We start from the raw sequence: 17,364 nt of genomic DNA on the forward strand, positions 1-17,364 counted from the left end.
AGAGCTTCATAAACAAGCAGTTTTGAGTTTGATCCCACCATGCCCCTAGTAGTACCAGACTCAACTTGTTTCTCCATGAAGCAGCCTTTCCCGCCAAAGTTTATATTTCAGAGTTTAGTGTCCATATCAGCTTTGGACCGAGAAGGACACTAAACAACATGTAGAAAAAAAATAATAACATGTACAACAAAAAGAGAAAAAAAGAAAAAATTTCAGGATTTGTTGTCAACTTGGTTACATCTTAATTGGTTAGCAAAAATTAAATTTATAACAACATTAAAGTTTATCAAAGACTTTTGTTTGACTTTCAAATGAGAAGCATTTTTTTTATTGTTTTAAGTTTAATATTAAATAATTTTTAAAATCTCTGCTTTTTATTTTTTCGCATTTTTGTTTAACTTACTTGCAACAGTGGTTTATTTTAGTCCTTGTATGTCAATTTGAGTGATTATTGTTCATTAACAAATTTTCTACTAATTTTCTATAGCGTTATGGTGAGTTGTTTTTATAATGGTTTGAAAAATTGTTTCTAATATCATTTTAAAATTACTTTATACTGGATTTATTAAATTACATTAATTCTTTAAAACTATTGGAGCTTTACAAATTTGGGTAGCTATTTGCTTATAACCACCCACACTCAAGATCTTATTTACTGCATGGAACAAGCAGGATGTTTATCTGAATAGGTAAACTAATTATTGTTGCTAAGCCTCTTCAAAATGTTAGTGATAATAGATGTGATTCTGAGTGAAGTTTATTACCTACCACTCCACAAATTATCTTTATTGATAAACACGTTTTTCTTTTCTTACGCTCCATATTATTTTAAATTTGTTTTATTTTGAAGTTGATTTCTATCATATTTGTTTTGGTTTAGTAATACTTATTTAATATTTTTGTTTACAGGTTTTATAAAGCATACAATTAATATAAATTTATATTTTATTCAAAATAATGTTTATGTACAAGTATGAACACTATGAGCATCTAATGTAAGTAACTATAATTTAGTGTATGTTGTAACACGCTTACATGCTAGCTGGTGTAGTGTCCACTAGCATAACCAAAAGATAGATAAAGAAAAGTATGCATAAAAAAACGGATAAAAGTAAATAAAAAAAATTATATAACGGTGTTTTGCTGGTCATTAAAACTAAATGAGCTAGTATAAACTATACCCTAGTGTATTAAACCATGAAGCTAAATAAAGTGTCTATATCATAAAGATAAATAAATATAATAATGCGCTAAAGGTTGGGAAATGTTGAGGTGAAAAATACTGGACTTCTTAAAGCAATATTTTGAGGAGCCCAAGATCTGCACCAACACCACCTGTCAAGGGTGTGTCCTTGTAACAGATCTCATCCCTTTCCCTTAGGCATAGAGCACTCGTGTGTGACCATTTACCAAGTTTATAAACTAAAACTCTAAAATATTTCATTAATTTCTTAGTACTTTTTTAATTGGTATGGGTTGAATTAGAAAATATCAAATAAAATATCCACATCTTTTGAACAAAGTTGAAAAATGTTTTAGCTAAAGGAATTTTTGTTTTCTAGCCACTAACTCAATTATGAACCACTGGGCGGTATAAAACAGGTTAATAACTTTGATATAAAGTATTTCAAAATTATCTTCTAACTCTAAAAATTATTCTTTCAACACGTGATAAGAATAATTTTGACATCAAGATAAATGTTGCTACTGAATGTCTTAATGGCTGATTATTATATTTAAAAAAATTTGACAAAACACTTTGTTGCTATAGTTTTTCTTCATTAATAGCTCAACAATTTATTGCAAAGAATTATAGCTTTCACAGTCTTTTCACAGCTGTGTTGTGCTGTCTTTTACCACAACATTTCTTAATACTTTTATTGAGCAACATAACTCTTTACATTGCAGTTTACTAAAAAAAAAATCATTTCATCAAAATTGAAATAAAATAAACTTGCCAAAAAACTTTGGAACCATTTTTAAAAAAAAAACTGACAAGTTTTGTAAAAGATGGGGGGAGGGGGTGGGTGATATTTCAGTTTATTTTAAAAGCTAAAAGAAGTTGAAAAATAAGAATTAAAAAACAGCAACCTTAAAGCAGCATCATCTAACTCCCATGGTCTGTTTGTTGCTCCCATTATTAAAATCCTTTCACTGGCGTCACTTATAACCTAGAATAATTTAGTATTTAAAAATTCAATTGTAAAAATTGTAATTAATAATTGCAATTACAAAAAAATTGTAAATTATTAAAAAAAATAGTAATACATAATATACATATTATATATATATATATATATATATATATATATATATATATATATATATATATATATATATATATATATATATATGTATATATATATATATATATATAATATGTATATATAAATATATATAAATATATATATATATATATATATATATATATATATATATATATATATATATATATATACTATGTATGTATATATGTATATATATATATATATATATATATATATATATATATATATATATATATATATATATATATATATATATATATATATATATATATAGCCACATTTTATTAGTCCAATCCTTATGATCTTTGTAAAATTTGCCACAATCAAGAAAATTAGTAGAGATACTACCACTAAAAATCACCCAAGGTTTATAAACTCATCCTACTTTAACCAACAATTAAATTAAGGATTTAATATGAGATTTTTTCTCCTAGATTAATTTGCAATAACAATCTCCTAGAAATTCTCATATCTAAGGTGACGTTGTTCGCTGATGATTTATTCATATCTTGATAAGAAGCCAACACTCTCTGATTGTTTAAAGGGGGTATTTGAGCCTGAAAAGGATCTCACTTCTGCTACATCATGGAACTCTCAATGGCTGGTGAACTTTAACTCAGATAAAACTTAATTTTTTCAGCTATTTGTTATTGCAACAATCTAGATCTTCCTATATTTATGAACATTAATGTATTCGGTGAATCATCTACCTTTGCAATGGTTTGGTATATGGGAACCATATACCAAACCATTGCAAAATTAGCATCTGCTAATAATGCATCTCTTTATCATACTCACCACTTTCTCCCTCTGGATTCTATTCTTTATCTCTATAGATCTCAAATCCCCCCTTGTTTGGAATACTGTTGCCAGAATACTGTTTTCTCTTCCAGTAACTTTCAACTCTAATAGTGGTTGCTTGTAGCCTTGTTGGATGTGAAGATGTTTTGAAAAAAAAAAAGTTGCCTTTAGCATGACTGAAGAGCCTCGCCTGCCCCATATGTATACATATCAGTGTGTTAAATAGCTTATATAGATACACTTGCTTATATAAGCTTATATAAGTTAAATAGCTTATATTGATACACTAGCTTATATAGATACACTTGAGTAATAAAATGATTGTTTTCCTAACTCAAACACTTAGTCAATGTTCAGATTTGCCTGCTAAAATATTCACCAAGAAAGGTAAAATTACTTTAAAGCAAATAACCAACACTAAGTCAGGAATAATTTTTTAAGAGAAGCTAACCAAACACTTCACTTATTTCACACAATAGAAACTAACCAAACACTTCACTTAATTCACAAATAGAAGCTAACGAAACGCTTTGCTGATTTATCTTATATTAATGAGCAGCTAAATAATTTCTCAATATATTGCTGAGAGTAGCCATTACTTGTTGAACAAGAAATATATTGCTGAGAGTAGCCATTACTTGTTGAACAAGAAATATATTGCTGAGAGTAGCCATTACTTGTTGAACAAGAAATATATTGCTGAGAGTAGCCATTACTTGTTGAACAAGAAATATATTGCTGAGAGTAGCCATTACTTGTTGAACAAGAAATATATTGCTGAGAGTAGCCATTACTTGTTGAACAAGAAATATATTGCTGAGAGTAGCCATTACTTGTTGAACAAGAAATATATTGCTGAGAGTAGCCATTACTTGTTGAACAAGAAATATATTGCTGAGAGTAGCCATTACTTGTTGAACAAGAAATATATTGCTGAGAGTAGCCATTACTTGTTGAACAAGAAATCAAATGAAAGCTGCTAGAATTAAATGTACAACACTTTTTAAAAAATACAGTTATCACTAAAGTGTAATGCACAATTCTCATACACTTATAATTAGCAAATAACATAAATTATAAATAACAAAATAAAATTAAAAAAAAGTTTGAAAAAAATCCTTATTTGGCTTGCTGTCTCCTCATGGAATAATAAAACTGTACATTAAGAGTGGAAATACAATCAACTAAAAAATATAAAAATATAGAAATAAAATAATATAGAAATAAAATAAATATAAATATAATAATAATAACTTCAATAACAAATATAGAAATTCTTTTGCTCGAGAAGCATGATTTCATCTTTCATTGAGTACCATCATTTAAGCAGCAGTTATATATTTTGTCTAAAGCTTGCTCCCATTATGCAGCATCTGTATTAGACTACATAATTGAAAACTCCATTGAGTATGCTAATAAACAAGGCAACCCTGTGATTTGCCAGAGGCTCAACCTATCTTTATGAAATACAAAAATACTTCTTTGAACTTTTAAAAATAAAAAAAGTTCTTAACCAAAGATGTTAGAAAAATAATAAGATCTATATTTATTCAAAATCAATCAAATTTTCCTTAGTTCTTTACTGCTATTAAGATTAACGCCCTTTTAAATTTTGAGCAAAGAACTTAGTGAACACCCATTAAATATAACTATGCAATCTGATATTATAACTGGAAGAAAATATAATATAAATATATATAAAAAATTAAAAATTATTAATAAAAGTGTAATACCCCATCAAAACCAACAAGAAACTCTGTTTTTATTCTTCTTGTAGCTTCATTTTCATTTTCTTTTCGCTCACATAACAATGAATCAACTTCATCTAAATCAAAAAAAAAATTTTATAAACTAAATGAAATCAATATAACTTGAAACCCTTAAAATATATTTTTATATTATTAAAAATGTATGCAGCAAACATTTTATATATATTTATTATACTATTAGTCAAATATAAATTATATCATATCATGATAATGGCACAATGATAAGATAAATATATTAAAATTGCAAAAAAAAAAGCAACAACAACAATTAAGTGGGTTATTTTACTATTTTTAATACCCTGTTACAAAAATTGCAACATAATTGGTCTAATGGTTCTATATTATTTAAGAATGGTTGTCATCAGTCTATATTATTTAATAGTTAGGAGTGAATAGCCTAATAAAATAAAGTTAAGTTATCTATTAAATTTATTATAAAAAAACCAAGTTAACCTCTATCTTTATTACATAAATATTTGGTTAAGATTTCATGGAAATAAAGCATTTGCAAAAATTTAGTTAGCAATTTCGTTAATTTAGGGTATACCACTGTGGGAGATAAGGACCACTGTGGGAGAAAAAGACCACTGTGGGAGATAAGGACCACTGTGGGAGAAAAGGACCACTGTGGGAGATAAGGACAACTGTAGGAGATAAGGAGTAGAAGAAGTCTGTAGTAGTATATGTAGGCAGCTATAAAATTATATCATTTAGACCACTATTATTTAACAGTGATCATTCTCAAGCTGTTGAAACTGTAATTGAAACTTTGATTTAGTAAAAATTAACTTTACAAAAAAAGTTAAAAAATGCAAAGTAATCTGGAATACTACTCCAACAAATATTTATGAAGTACATGCTACCATTGCACAATGAATGAACTAAAAATTATAAAACTTGTTATTATTTCTTATTTTATTATGGCCTTATGTCTACACAAGTATAAAACTTTATCTACCACTAGCATAAAAACTTAATAACTTAACCAATTATTACACGACCTACATATATAAATAAATATACAACTTAGAATATTATTAAATGTTATCAGAATACAAATAATTTTGGGCCGGAAAATTTCTGGCATTAAAACTGTTATTTTTATACTCATATAGTTGGTTATCCACTCTGAACACCCAACCACAAGATATCCACTCTGAACACCCAACCACAAGATATCCACTCTGAACACCCAACCACAAGATATCCACTCTGAACACCCAACCACAAGATATCCACTCTGAACATCCATATTAAACCACAAGAAATAAAAATGTTAACACTCTATTACATTATATATAGAGAAAATACTAAAATATAGTTTTTTACGGACAAAAATCAAATTCACTGGGTCAAAAATTTAGTTTGATCACCTCGAAATAGCATAAATAAATGATAAATAAAAGTAATAAATGTTCAACTTATTGCCTATTTTTTAAATACATGTCATAAATATACAATAAAACAGAAACTATTTGTTCTAAAATAAACAATTTTCTGAGTCTTCCATAACTCACTTAAACTGTGTAGACAATTCACTGAGGGGTAAGATACACAGCAGTTTGTAATTTACAACTTTAATTTTAATTTTTGTTCAATTCAGTTTTGGATGACATTATAGATACAAAAAAAAAAGTTTTTTCCTTTGTTTATTGATCACTTGGTCAGATCATAGTTCATATTTGGTAATTTAATATTTGGCATTTATGTATTAGGGTAAAAAAAAAAATTGAATAGTTATTTTTTTAAAATATGAATAAACACATTTAAAAATGATTTGTTAAGCAAAATATCAAATCTTAAAACATGCTGAAAAAAAAATAGCTAAGTAACATATGTACCTGATAAAATATTACAACATATAATTTTGCAGTTAAGTTTTGTTTCAAGCCTTGCTTCACCCTACCTCATAGTTTTCTGCGTTTTTTTATGCAGCTGCTATATCTAATTGTAATCATTGTTTCTGCAAGAACAACAGTCTGGAGAACAAATGCATTTTTTTATTTCAAGAAATTGATGAAAAATAGTATTGTCTGCTGCTAAATTCGAATATACACAGGTTATTAAATCTTGTATTTCATTTCAGAAATTACATTCTAAAGGCTTTTTAAAAAATAAAGTATTGTTTGATTCTAAGAGTTTTAGGTTAAATTTAAAGACATAAGGTTTTGCTTCAAAATCTATTAATATGTATACATAGCAGGAATGTGTTGAAAATAAACCCTTCAGCATTTCCTTCTTAATCAAAAATCGATATTTTCTAAATTCCATAAAATTGTGTTTAAGAAACTCTATTGTTTTTATTATTGTAGCTACCTCTTATTATGAACATCATCAAAATCTGCAGGACCATTCATAGCCTCAGTCTTCTTAATGTGGTTAATTTAATATACAATAGGAGTTTTAATAGTTTCACTAATAAAGCTCTAAAAATGGTTGATAAGAACAGTTATAAATTCCATAACTTATATAAACTTTATTCTTACTTTTTTTTTATATACTTCTAAATATTATTTTTATTAATAAAAAACTAGATATCCTTTTAAAAAACTAATATATCTACTGAATATCAAATGACTTATCTTTTAAGAAGAAAAAAAATCACAATAAACCCAGAGATTTCAGTTGATTCAAGTTTGTTTTTGCTGCTGTAACAAAATAAACAACTAGTCTTTTTAAAGTTTAAATAAAGGAGTTGTTTGTTTTGTTACAGCTTTAATAGAATGTCATTGGTGAAACTAGTTATAGGCTTTGCACATAAACGATTTAGTTTCTATACAAATGCATTTAATGCAGGACTTTGTTAACAATAGAAGAATAGAATCCGAAGTAAGAATTTGACGAGCACGATAAAAAGATGCAACCTTAGCAGATGCTAATCCTGCAATGGATTTGATATATGGTTTCCAAGAAAGGTTGGAAGTAAGAGTTAATCCTAAAAGATAAAGGGTAGATGACTCATCAAGTAAATTATCGTTCATAAATATAGGAAGATCTAAATTATTGCCATAACAATTAGAAAAAAATTGAGTTTTATCTGAGTTAAAGTTCACCAGCCACTTTGAGCTCCATGATGTAGCAAAAGTGAGATTCTTTTCAAGCTCAAACGCTCCTTCAAGTAACCAGAGAGTGTTGGCTACTTATCAAGACAAGAATAAATGGTTGTATCATAAGCCAGCAATGTCACCTATGATATGAGAATTTCTGAAAGATTGTTAATGAAAATTAAAAATAGTATAGGGCCAAGGATAGAACCTTGAGGAACCCCTGAAGTTAAAGGAAATGAAGAAGAGCATTGTCCATCGCGAACAACTTTATATTATGATCAGTCAGGAATGACTCAATAATCTTAAAGATGTTACCTGACACAACATAAGAAGAAAACTTATGGAAAAGACCATCATGCCAAACTTTATCAAAGGCTTTACAAATGTCAAGAACAATAGCCTTAACCTCTTGACATCTATCTAATGCATGATAAAACCTATCAGTTATTACCGTTAACAAATCAACAGTAGAATAAGAAGATTGAAATCCGTACTGATGATCAGAAAGTTATTAGATTCAAGATGAGAGATTAAGTTTTTGTTAATTTAAGACTCAAAAACTTTGCTTATTATAGTAAGAAGACTAATGTGGTGGTAGTTAGATAAGTCAGATCGCTCTCCAGAACTTTTAAAAATAGGGATAACAGATGCCATTTTCCAGCATACTAGAAAATAAGACTCTAATAAGCACTTGTTAAATAGTTTTGAAAGTATAGACAGCTCTGGTAAACACTTTTTCAAGACTATAACAGGTATGTTGTCTGGACCACAAGCTGTAAAAGAGTCGAAGCAGGAAATTACTTTAGATACAGAAGCTGGAATGATATAAATGTCAAGTGATGGTTAAAGAACTGTTTGTTAACTATATCAGGTAGAATGTGGTTAGTGGAATCAAGAGATGAGATTGATAAAAAGTTCTTAGTAAACAATTCAGCTTTGTCTTTAGGTGAGGTAACAAAATATGAACCATACAAGTGAGGTGGAATAACAGATTTACTCTTAATGTAGACACTGTTCAAGATTCTCCTGAAGTCTATGGAGCCTAATTTTTGAGATAAAATACAAGATTTTGTGACTTGAGAATAGCAGGCTTAGGCGTTAGACAAAACCTTTTTACAATGGTATCTAAAATAGTAAACAGACATCTGTTTTTTAAAGAATTGTTTTGACGATAGATATGGAAGTAATGTTTACAATTAGAAATTAGATAACTAAAATATTTGAATCAATGTAGTTTTTTAAACCCTTTTCTGAAATTCAAAAAATATCAACTTTTGACTAAAAAGGAAGACTTAGGATTTTATTTTCAACACATTTCAGCTAGTATATATATATATATATATATGTATATATATATATATATATATACATATATATATGTATATATATATATATATATATATATATATATATATATATATATATATATATATATATATATATATATATATATATATAGTATATATATAAATTATGAAAAAAACTCTTATGATTTTTAAAATTTAACCAAAACCCTTAGAAAAAAACAGTAAAAGACACAACAATCAATCTCTCATACATAGGTTTTGATCTTTTTACCTATTGTATCAGTCTACTTACTACTGCAAAGCCATCGAATCTTTAACTAATAATATTCTAACCTCATTTTGAGTCTAAAAACTCTCTGACAATCAATACAGATTTTGATCATCTCACTCTTCTTAACTGTTATTGTTATTGTTAACCGACAAGTTTTATTGTGCATTAGATGGGAGCAGCAAAGCAAGAGATATAAATCAAGAAAGAAAAAAAAAGTCTGTTCTAAGGGATCAAAAAGTTTTTGATCACTTAAAACAGATTCAACAGTTTAGAACAGCTCTTGAATCAGACCTTTCTTATGTAGCGGCTTGCAGTATTGAATTTTAACTCAAACAAAACTCAAATGTTTACGCCAATAATTATTGTTATACAAGTATGTTTTAAAACATGCTTTAAAGCGTAAAATGGCGCGTTATTTACATACACATCAAGCCATTTAACATAAGGGGTAAGTTGAGCCTATTTTTCAACGTAAGTGATAAGTTAAGCCTATTTTTATCATTTTTTAGCATTAAACAAGTCTAAAGATATCGTTTGAGTAGTAAGATAAGAAAAGTAACTAATTTTATAAAAACAACTTTTGAACAAAGTTTGAATGACGATTAAGTAATAAAGTTTCAGTGACATTTACATTTTCACATTTTAAAAATGTAATAAGTTTAAAAAAAAAAAGAAATTTTTTATTTTTACCAACATTTCTATTGAAAATGTTTAGCAAAAGAAAAGAAAAAAAAAATGACACTTAAAAAAAGAAATCATAAAAGAAACATAATAAAAAAACTTTTATTACAAAACAAATTATTACAAAATTTAAATAACATCTTATAAAGAGTTTTTTTTTTTAATTCTTTTTAAAAACATTAAAGTTTTTTGAACAATAATGAAAAATGTAATATCAAATTGAATTATTTAATATTAAAAAACAAAAACAAAATAAAAAGAAACAAAATTCCACAATATGTACAATGTACATATTGTGTCTATTTTGTACATTGTACATTTAAAAAATAACACTTCTAGATTTGTTTTTGTTTTAATTAGTAAATTAAACTTATTTTTTGGTAATTTATTTTATTGCAGTAGTTTAAAGAAGTTAATATCCGTAAATAAAATTAAAAAATTAAAATAATTTTATGATAACTAATGTGCAAGCCGTTCTTATTAAAAACAAGGTCATCATCATCATCATCATCATCATCATCATCATCATCATCATCATCATCATCATCATCATCATCATCATCATCATCATCATCATTATCATTATCATCATCATCATTATTGTTAATAAACCTATTATGATGACTCTTGCTGAGTCCTTGACATGAGGTCTTTTTGGAATACCATTCACTATTGACCTGTCACAGAAAACATATGCACAACCAATTGAAATGTTAGCACCTAATAAGGTTGCCTCTCTTTATTATGGTTGCTTTTATCTACTACTCCTGATTCCATCCTTGAAACTTGTATTCAATGTTCAATAACAACTAACAAATAACAAACATGATAAAAGAGCAGATATAACAAATGTCATTGGATCTGCTCTAACTGCTAAGATTGAATTTCTGTCCTATTGCTTTACTATCCCTTTCTCTTTTTTACAAATACTATGTAGTCACTGCTCAATGGGGCTATTATCGCTTGCTGTATCAACCAAAACTCAATCTCTCATGACCCATAATTCATCAATCATCTGTTTACTGTAATTGTTTCTTCATGCTCAAAAAAAACTTAATTCATCAAGATTGATATTACTTATCTTAAGTTATCATTAATTATAATAATTATGTTACCAATTTGGTAGCTTTAACTTATTATGACTAATTTGGTAATTTTTTTTGTAACTAATAAAAGAATTTGAAGATTTTATTTATAAGTTATGCATAACATATTTCTAGACAAAACTTGAAAGATTAATGTAATCTTTAAATTAAATATTGTTACAAACCTCAGAAATATCACAAGGTAAAAAGTAATCAAAAGTAATTCTAAATTTTTTATACTATTTTTTATACTTTTTATACTTTATACGATAAAAACTTAAAAAGTATGAATACCAATAAATACGATGCTTGGTTGTAATTCTCTAGCAGTCGCAAACATTGCTTTCACCATTTTTTCACCTTCCCCAACCTACATAATAAAATCTGATTTGCATATATAAATGTGTTTTATATAATAAAATAACACTAGATTTAAAATATTTTTAAGTAAATTCCTTTTAAAAGGTACTTGAACATTTGAGAGGCTCTAATATTATCAGTAATATTAACTAATATTACTAAGGAATAAAAATTTCGTAAAATAATAATTATTGAAGCAGCAATAAATTAGTAAAAAAAAACACTTATCTAATATTTTTAAGAATATGGAATAATTTTAGTTTGGTCATTAGATTTTATAATATCTTAAAAAACTTTTTTTGTAAATGGGTGATTATTTCAAATTCTTGCAAACATATTTTTTACAAGCACACATTATTTGGGAACAATATTATAGGCAGGAGAAGTTTTTAGAAAAAATAAATTTAATTCAAAATTAACATTTTTTTTAAGATCCCAAATAAATTTTGACACCATAGTAAGTATTTCTTTATATATAAAAAAGATTGTTTGTTGTTCCCATTCACCCTTGGTTAAGCCGATATGTTGTTTATTAAGGTTATTTTGTGAGGAAACAATCCATTTGTAAATAATACTTTTTGATAAGCACTCTCCATTAATTGGGCTTTTTATATTTTTGGGCTATTTATTTTAATCTTATTTTCAATTTTTATTTTGCAATTACAATTATCAGAATTTTTTGTTTCAGAAATTCATTTTTATTATTTAATGCATTATTAATTTAATTGTATTTTTTTGTAATTCTTTCTATATTTTTTGTACAGCTATAACTTACTTTAATGATATTCAAAAATTCAAAAATTTTTGCACCAATTTATGTTTTTATTTTTATTTAACTTTTTTGCAATTTTCTTTCCAAATTTTAGCTCAAAATTTTTATATCTGTTTTTTTAAAGCGCATCTTCATAAACATGTTTAGATGAACTAAAAATATTTTAATTAGAAGACATCTGATTTAGCCTATTGTTAATTGAAATGGGAGTTTTAGAATTTAAGGAAGGTTTTGAAAAATTGGAACTAATTTCCAAATGCAAAAATGAAAACAAGTGCCTTTTCAAAAACTCAAAAATAAAATAACTAAAACTATCTATTCTAAATAATTTTTTTCACAATTAATTTTTACAAATGTTATCCATATTCTAACAAACTTTTGTCACAATAAAATTTTACAAAAATCTTGAAGAAAATGTTCAAAAATTTGAACAAAAAATTTTATCTCACAAAAAATAATTAAATTATAAAAAGAATAGGTATTCAACGAAGTAAAAAAGGAATAGAAGTAATCAACGCGGAATAGATAAGAATAGAATATGGAAAAGGAAAAGCAAGATAAAGCAAGAAAGATAAAGCAGGAAAGCAAGATAAAGTGAATTCCAAAGAACTGATGTTCAAGGAAAAAAACTAGACTAATAATAGTTTTTGGAGCATTTAGGAACAGTCAGAGTAAAAGGATGAAACTTAATAGAATGATGAGTAACACGAGAATGAATTTGAGTTAATCGTACAAGAGACACTAGCTCTTTAGAGCAGTGACCATTGTAGTATCTATAGAAAAGAGAATGACAAGCAACATTTCAATGATGTGATAATGGTTGGAGGTTGGCTGCAAGAGCAAGTCCAACTATGTTTACAATGCGTTTTTGCACCTTGTCTAAAAGAGAAAGAGCATTATTGGAAGATATAGCAGTATTCTATACAAGGACAGATTTGAGATTTATAGAGTCAAAGAATAGAACCCATAGTAAGAAAGTGATAAGCATGATAAAGAGATGCAACCTTAACAGATGCTAATTTTGCAATCGATTTAATATATGGTTTCCAAGAAAAATCAGAAGTAAAAGTTAATCCTAGAAGATAAAGGGTAGATGACTCATCAAGTACATTACCATTCATAAATATAGAAAAATTTAGATTATTGTGATAAAAACTAGCTAAAAAAGTTGAACTTTATCTGAATCAAAGTTCACCAGCCACTGTAAGCCTCATGCTGTAGCAGAGATGAGATCCTCTTCAAACTCAAATGCTCCCTCCAGAATTTTTGAAAATAAGGATAACAGGTGCCACTTTCTAGCAGACTGGAAACAAGAATCTGATAAGCACTTGTTAAATAGTTTTGAAAGTATAGATGACAGCTCCAGAGAACACTTCTGCAAGACTATAACAGGTATGTTGTCCGGACCACAAGTTGCAGAATTAGAGAAAAAATAGAAGAGCTGTAGAAACATCTAAGCTGGTATTGTTCGCTGATGATACTACCATTTATTCTTGTCATGATAAGAAGCCACTCTCTCTGATTGCTTGGAGGGGGCATTTGAACTTGAAAAAGATCTCACTTCTGCTACAGCATGGGGCTCACAGTGGCTGGTGAACTTTAATTCAGATAAAACTCAATTTTTTTCAGCCAATCGTTATCGCAATAATTTAGATCTTCCTATATTTATGAACAGTAATGTATCGAGTCATCTGCCCTTAATCTTCTAGGATTAACTCTTACTTGATCTTTCTTGGAAACCGTATATCAAATCCATACCAAAATTAGCATGCGCTAAGGTTGCATCTCTTTATCGAGCTCAACACTTTCTTAATCCGGATTTTTTCCTCCATCTTTATAAATCTTAAATCCGGCCTTGTATGAAATACTGTTGCCATATCTGCGGCGGATCTTCTAATGATGCCTTTTCTCTTTTAGACAAGGTACAAAAACCCATTGTAAACATAGTTGGACCTGTTCTTGCAGCCAACCTCCAACCATTATCACATCGTCGTAAAGTTGCTTCTCTTTCGCTTTTCTACAAATACTATAATGGGCACTGCTCTAAAGAGCTAGCGTCTCTTGTGCCATTTACTAAAATTCATTTTCGTGTTACTTGTTCAATTCAATTAAGCATCATCCTTTTTCTGTGACTGTTCCTAAGTGCTCCAAAAACTATTATTAGTCTAGTTTTTTTCCTTGAACATCAGTTCTTTGGAATTCACTTCCTTTATCTTGCTTTCCTGATTCATATAATTTGCAATCTTTTAAGTCGTCTGTCAATCGTTATCTTGCTCTACAATCTTCATCGTTTCTCTTCCGGTAACTTCCAACTCTAATAGTGGTTGCTTGCAGCCTTGTTGAAAGCAAAGATGTTTAATAAAAAAGGATGTGAAAATATCTGGAAGATCGTTAATGTAAATTAAAAAGGGTATAGGGCCAAGGATAAAACCATTAGTAACCCCTGAAGTAACAGGATATGAAGAAGAGTGCTGTCCATCAAGGACAACTTTAATACAATGATTGGAGAGGAAGGATTCATTAATTTTTAAGATTTTACCTGATATATCATAAGAAGCAAGAGATAAGACTCAACAGAAGAAAAGTTACTTCGAAAACCACAAATATTAGTGAATGATAGATTAAGAGAATTTGGTGATGACGATGGTTATTGGAGTATTATAGATTTTGGTACTTAAAATTTGTTACTTTGGTACTTTAAATTTGTTTAGGAACTTGACTCAAGACACAGATAGTACCCAGTACACTATTTAATAGCCCATGCAATTGCCTTACTACTATTAATAAACTCTAAGATGTAACAAAGGGCTCTAAATGTGGCCTCAACAATGCACACCCAAAGTAAGAAAAGAGACACCATCCATGCGCATTATGGCACTGTTAGTACTCTGATACTTTACAGTTGTTGATGGAATCAGCCTCTCTGAGAGCTACCACAGAGTTTGGGAAGCCTGACTACCAGTCGACTTCAGAACTATAAAACTGAGTTTTAGAGCTGTACTCTCATTGGGAGACATTAGGAGATGATAAAATAAGTTGCCTAGTCAAAAAACAGAGACACAAGTAAAACCAGTGTATTGAGTCAAAAAGATCCAGCATTCGACATCCTAAATTGGAAACAATGTTTTATAAATACATCTGTGCCAGCCTAATAGATGAAGAAGAGGAGCTAGCCTGGTCAACAGATAGAATCTGTTTACCCTTTAAGTCTTTGTCTAGGAGGCCTTCTATAAAATAGTAGTCCAATGCATTTAATGTCTGCCCAAGATGAGTATTTTTATCAAGACACCATCTCTATATCATATATTTATTCATATATATATATATATATATATATATATATATATATATCATATATATATTTTATAAGTATATACATATAAATTTTATATTTTTATATATATATATTTTATATATATATATATTTTATTTATATATATATGATATACATATATATATATATATATATTTATATATATATATATATATATATATATATATATATATATATATATATATATATATATATATATATATTATATATATATATATATATATATATATATATATATATATATATATATATAAATGTAAATATATATATTATACATTTTTATATTTATATATATTATATATATTGTTGTTTTTAAGCATTGGATTTTATGTCACAACAGTTACGCTTACAACCGCCACAACAAAAAACATAAAAATACTTGTAAAACTTCAAGTAGAAACTCAGCATATATAATAATATCAATATGTGCTGAATACATACACTAAATGATTTTTATTTTTACCGTGGTGTTGTAAGTTTGACAAAGTTGCTTTGTTCAGAAGTTGTAAAAAGTAAGCATTATGACTGTTACATTTTGTAGAGTAAATTTTTGAAAAAAGTTAAAGACTTAAACGCTGTAACTTTTACATACAAATTATATGATAGTATTTCACAATTCTGGAAAGTTTCAAGTCATTTCCATTTTCGGTTCAGTTTTAATAGCTTAAATATATATATATATATATATATATATATATATATATATATATATATATATATATATATATATATATATATATATATATATATATACACTGCTGCTCATGGAAGTTATGACAAAAATATTATTTCAAAAGAATAATATTAAAATGTAATTACGTTATAAAATTATTAATTTATAATAGTAAAATTTATGTTCATGTAAAAATAAATCAAGTTAAATAAAATTTGTATAAAAAAATTCTAAATTAAGTTATTTTAATGTAAATACATTAAAATAACATAAATTGTACATGCAAGAAAAAGTCTTATCATTTTAAATTAATAAGAACCCAGAAACATGTTAAAGGTCATGGATGAACGTATGAAATAAAAATATGGAAAAAAAACAGAGAACCCAAAACATATTAAATTCATGTATATAATATTTTATATATATATATATATATATATATATATATATATATATATATATATATATATGTAAATTATTACATATATATATATATATATATATATATATATATATATATATATATATATATATATATATATATATATATATATATATATATATATATATTATATATATATATATATATATATATATATATATATATATGTAAATTATGTTAGTATATTTTACAAATAGAGTGCTCAATGTTCTTAAAGAACAGAGCAATAATAAATTAGTAAAAAACACTTATCTAACTTTTATCTTCTATAGATAAAAGTTAGATAAGGAAGATAAAAGTTAGAAAAGGAAGATAAAAGTTAGATAAGTGTTTTTTACTAATTTATATATATATATATATATATATATATATATATATATATATATATATATATATATATATATATATATATATATATATATATATATATATATACCGATATGATATATATATCATAAATTCAGGTACGAACCTGTATTTTACATTATCAACTCAAATTTTTTAAGTTAGTCATTTAACAAGTATTTCTATTGT

At 26.7% G+C, this 17,364-nt stretch overlaps 1 protein-coding gene across 3 annotated transcripts in view; it reads right to left on the bottom strand.

Annotated features, from left to right (window-relative positions):
• Positions 1-17,364, bottom strand: part of LOC136084837 (spastin-like) — a 72,683-nt gene that overhangs the window by 12,608 nt on the left and 42,711 nt on the right. For all 3 annotated transcript variants that reach the window (XM_065805948.1, XM_065805946.1, XM_065805947.1), the window contains exons 9-11: positions 11,544-11,619; positions 4,823-4,914; positions 2,092-2,171 (exon numbers count right to left, since the gene is read on the bottom strand). In XM_065805948.1, the coding sequence (XP_065662020.1) occupies positions 2,092-2,171; positions 4,823-4,914; positions 11,544-11,619 (248 nt within the window). The remainder of the gene's footprint in view (positions 1-2,091; positions 2,172-4,822; positions 4,915-11,543; positions 11,620-17,364) is intronic.

This window comes from Hydra vulgaris, chromosome 09, assembly GCF_038396675.1.
Source record: "Hydra vulgaris chromosome 09, alternate assembly HydraT2T_AEP".
Classification (NCBI taxonomy): Eukaryota; Metazoa; Cnidaria; class Hydrozoa; order Anthoathecata; family Hydridae; genus Hydra; species Hydra vulgaris.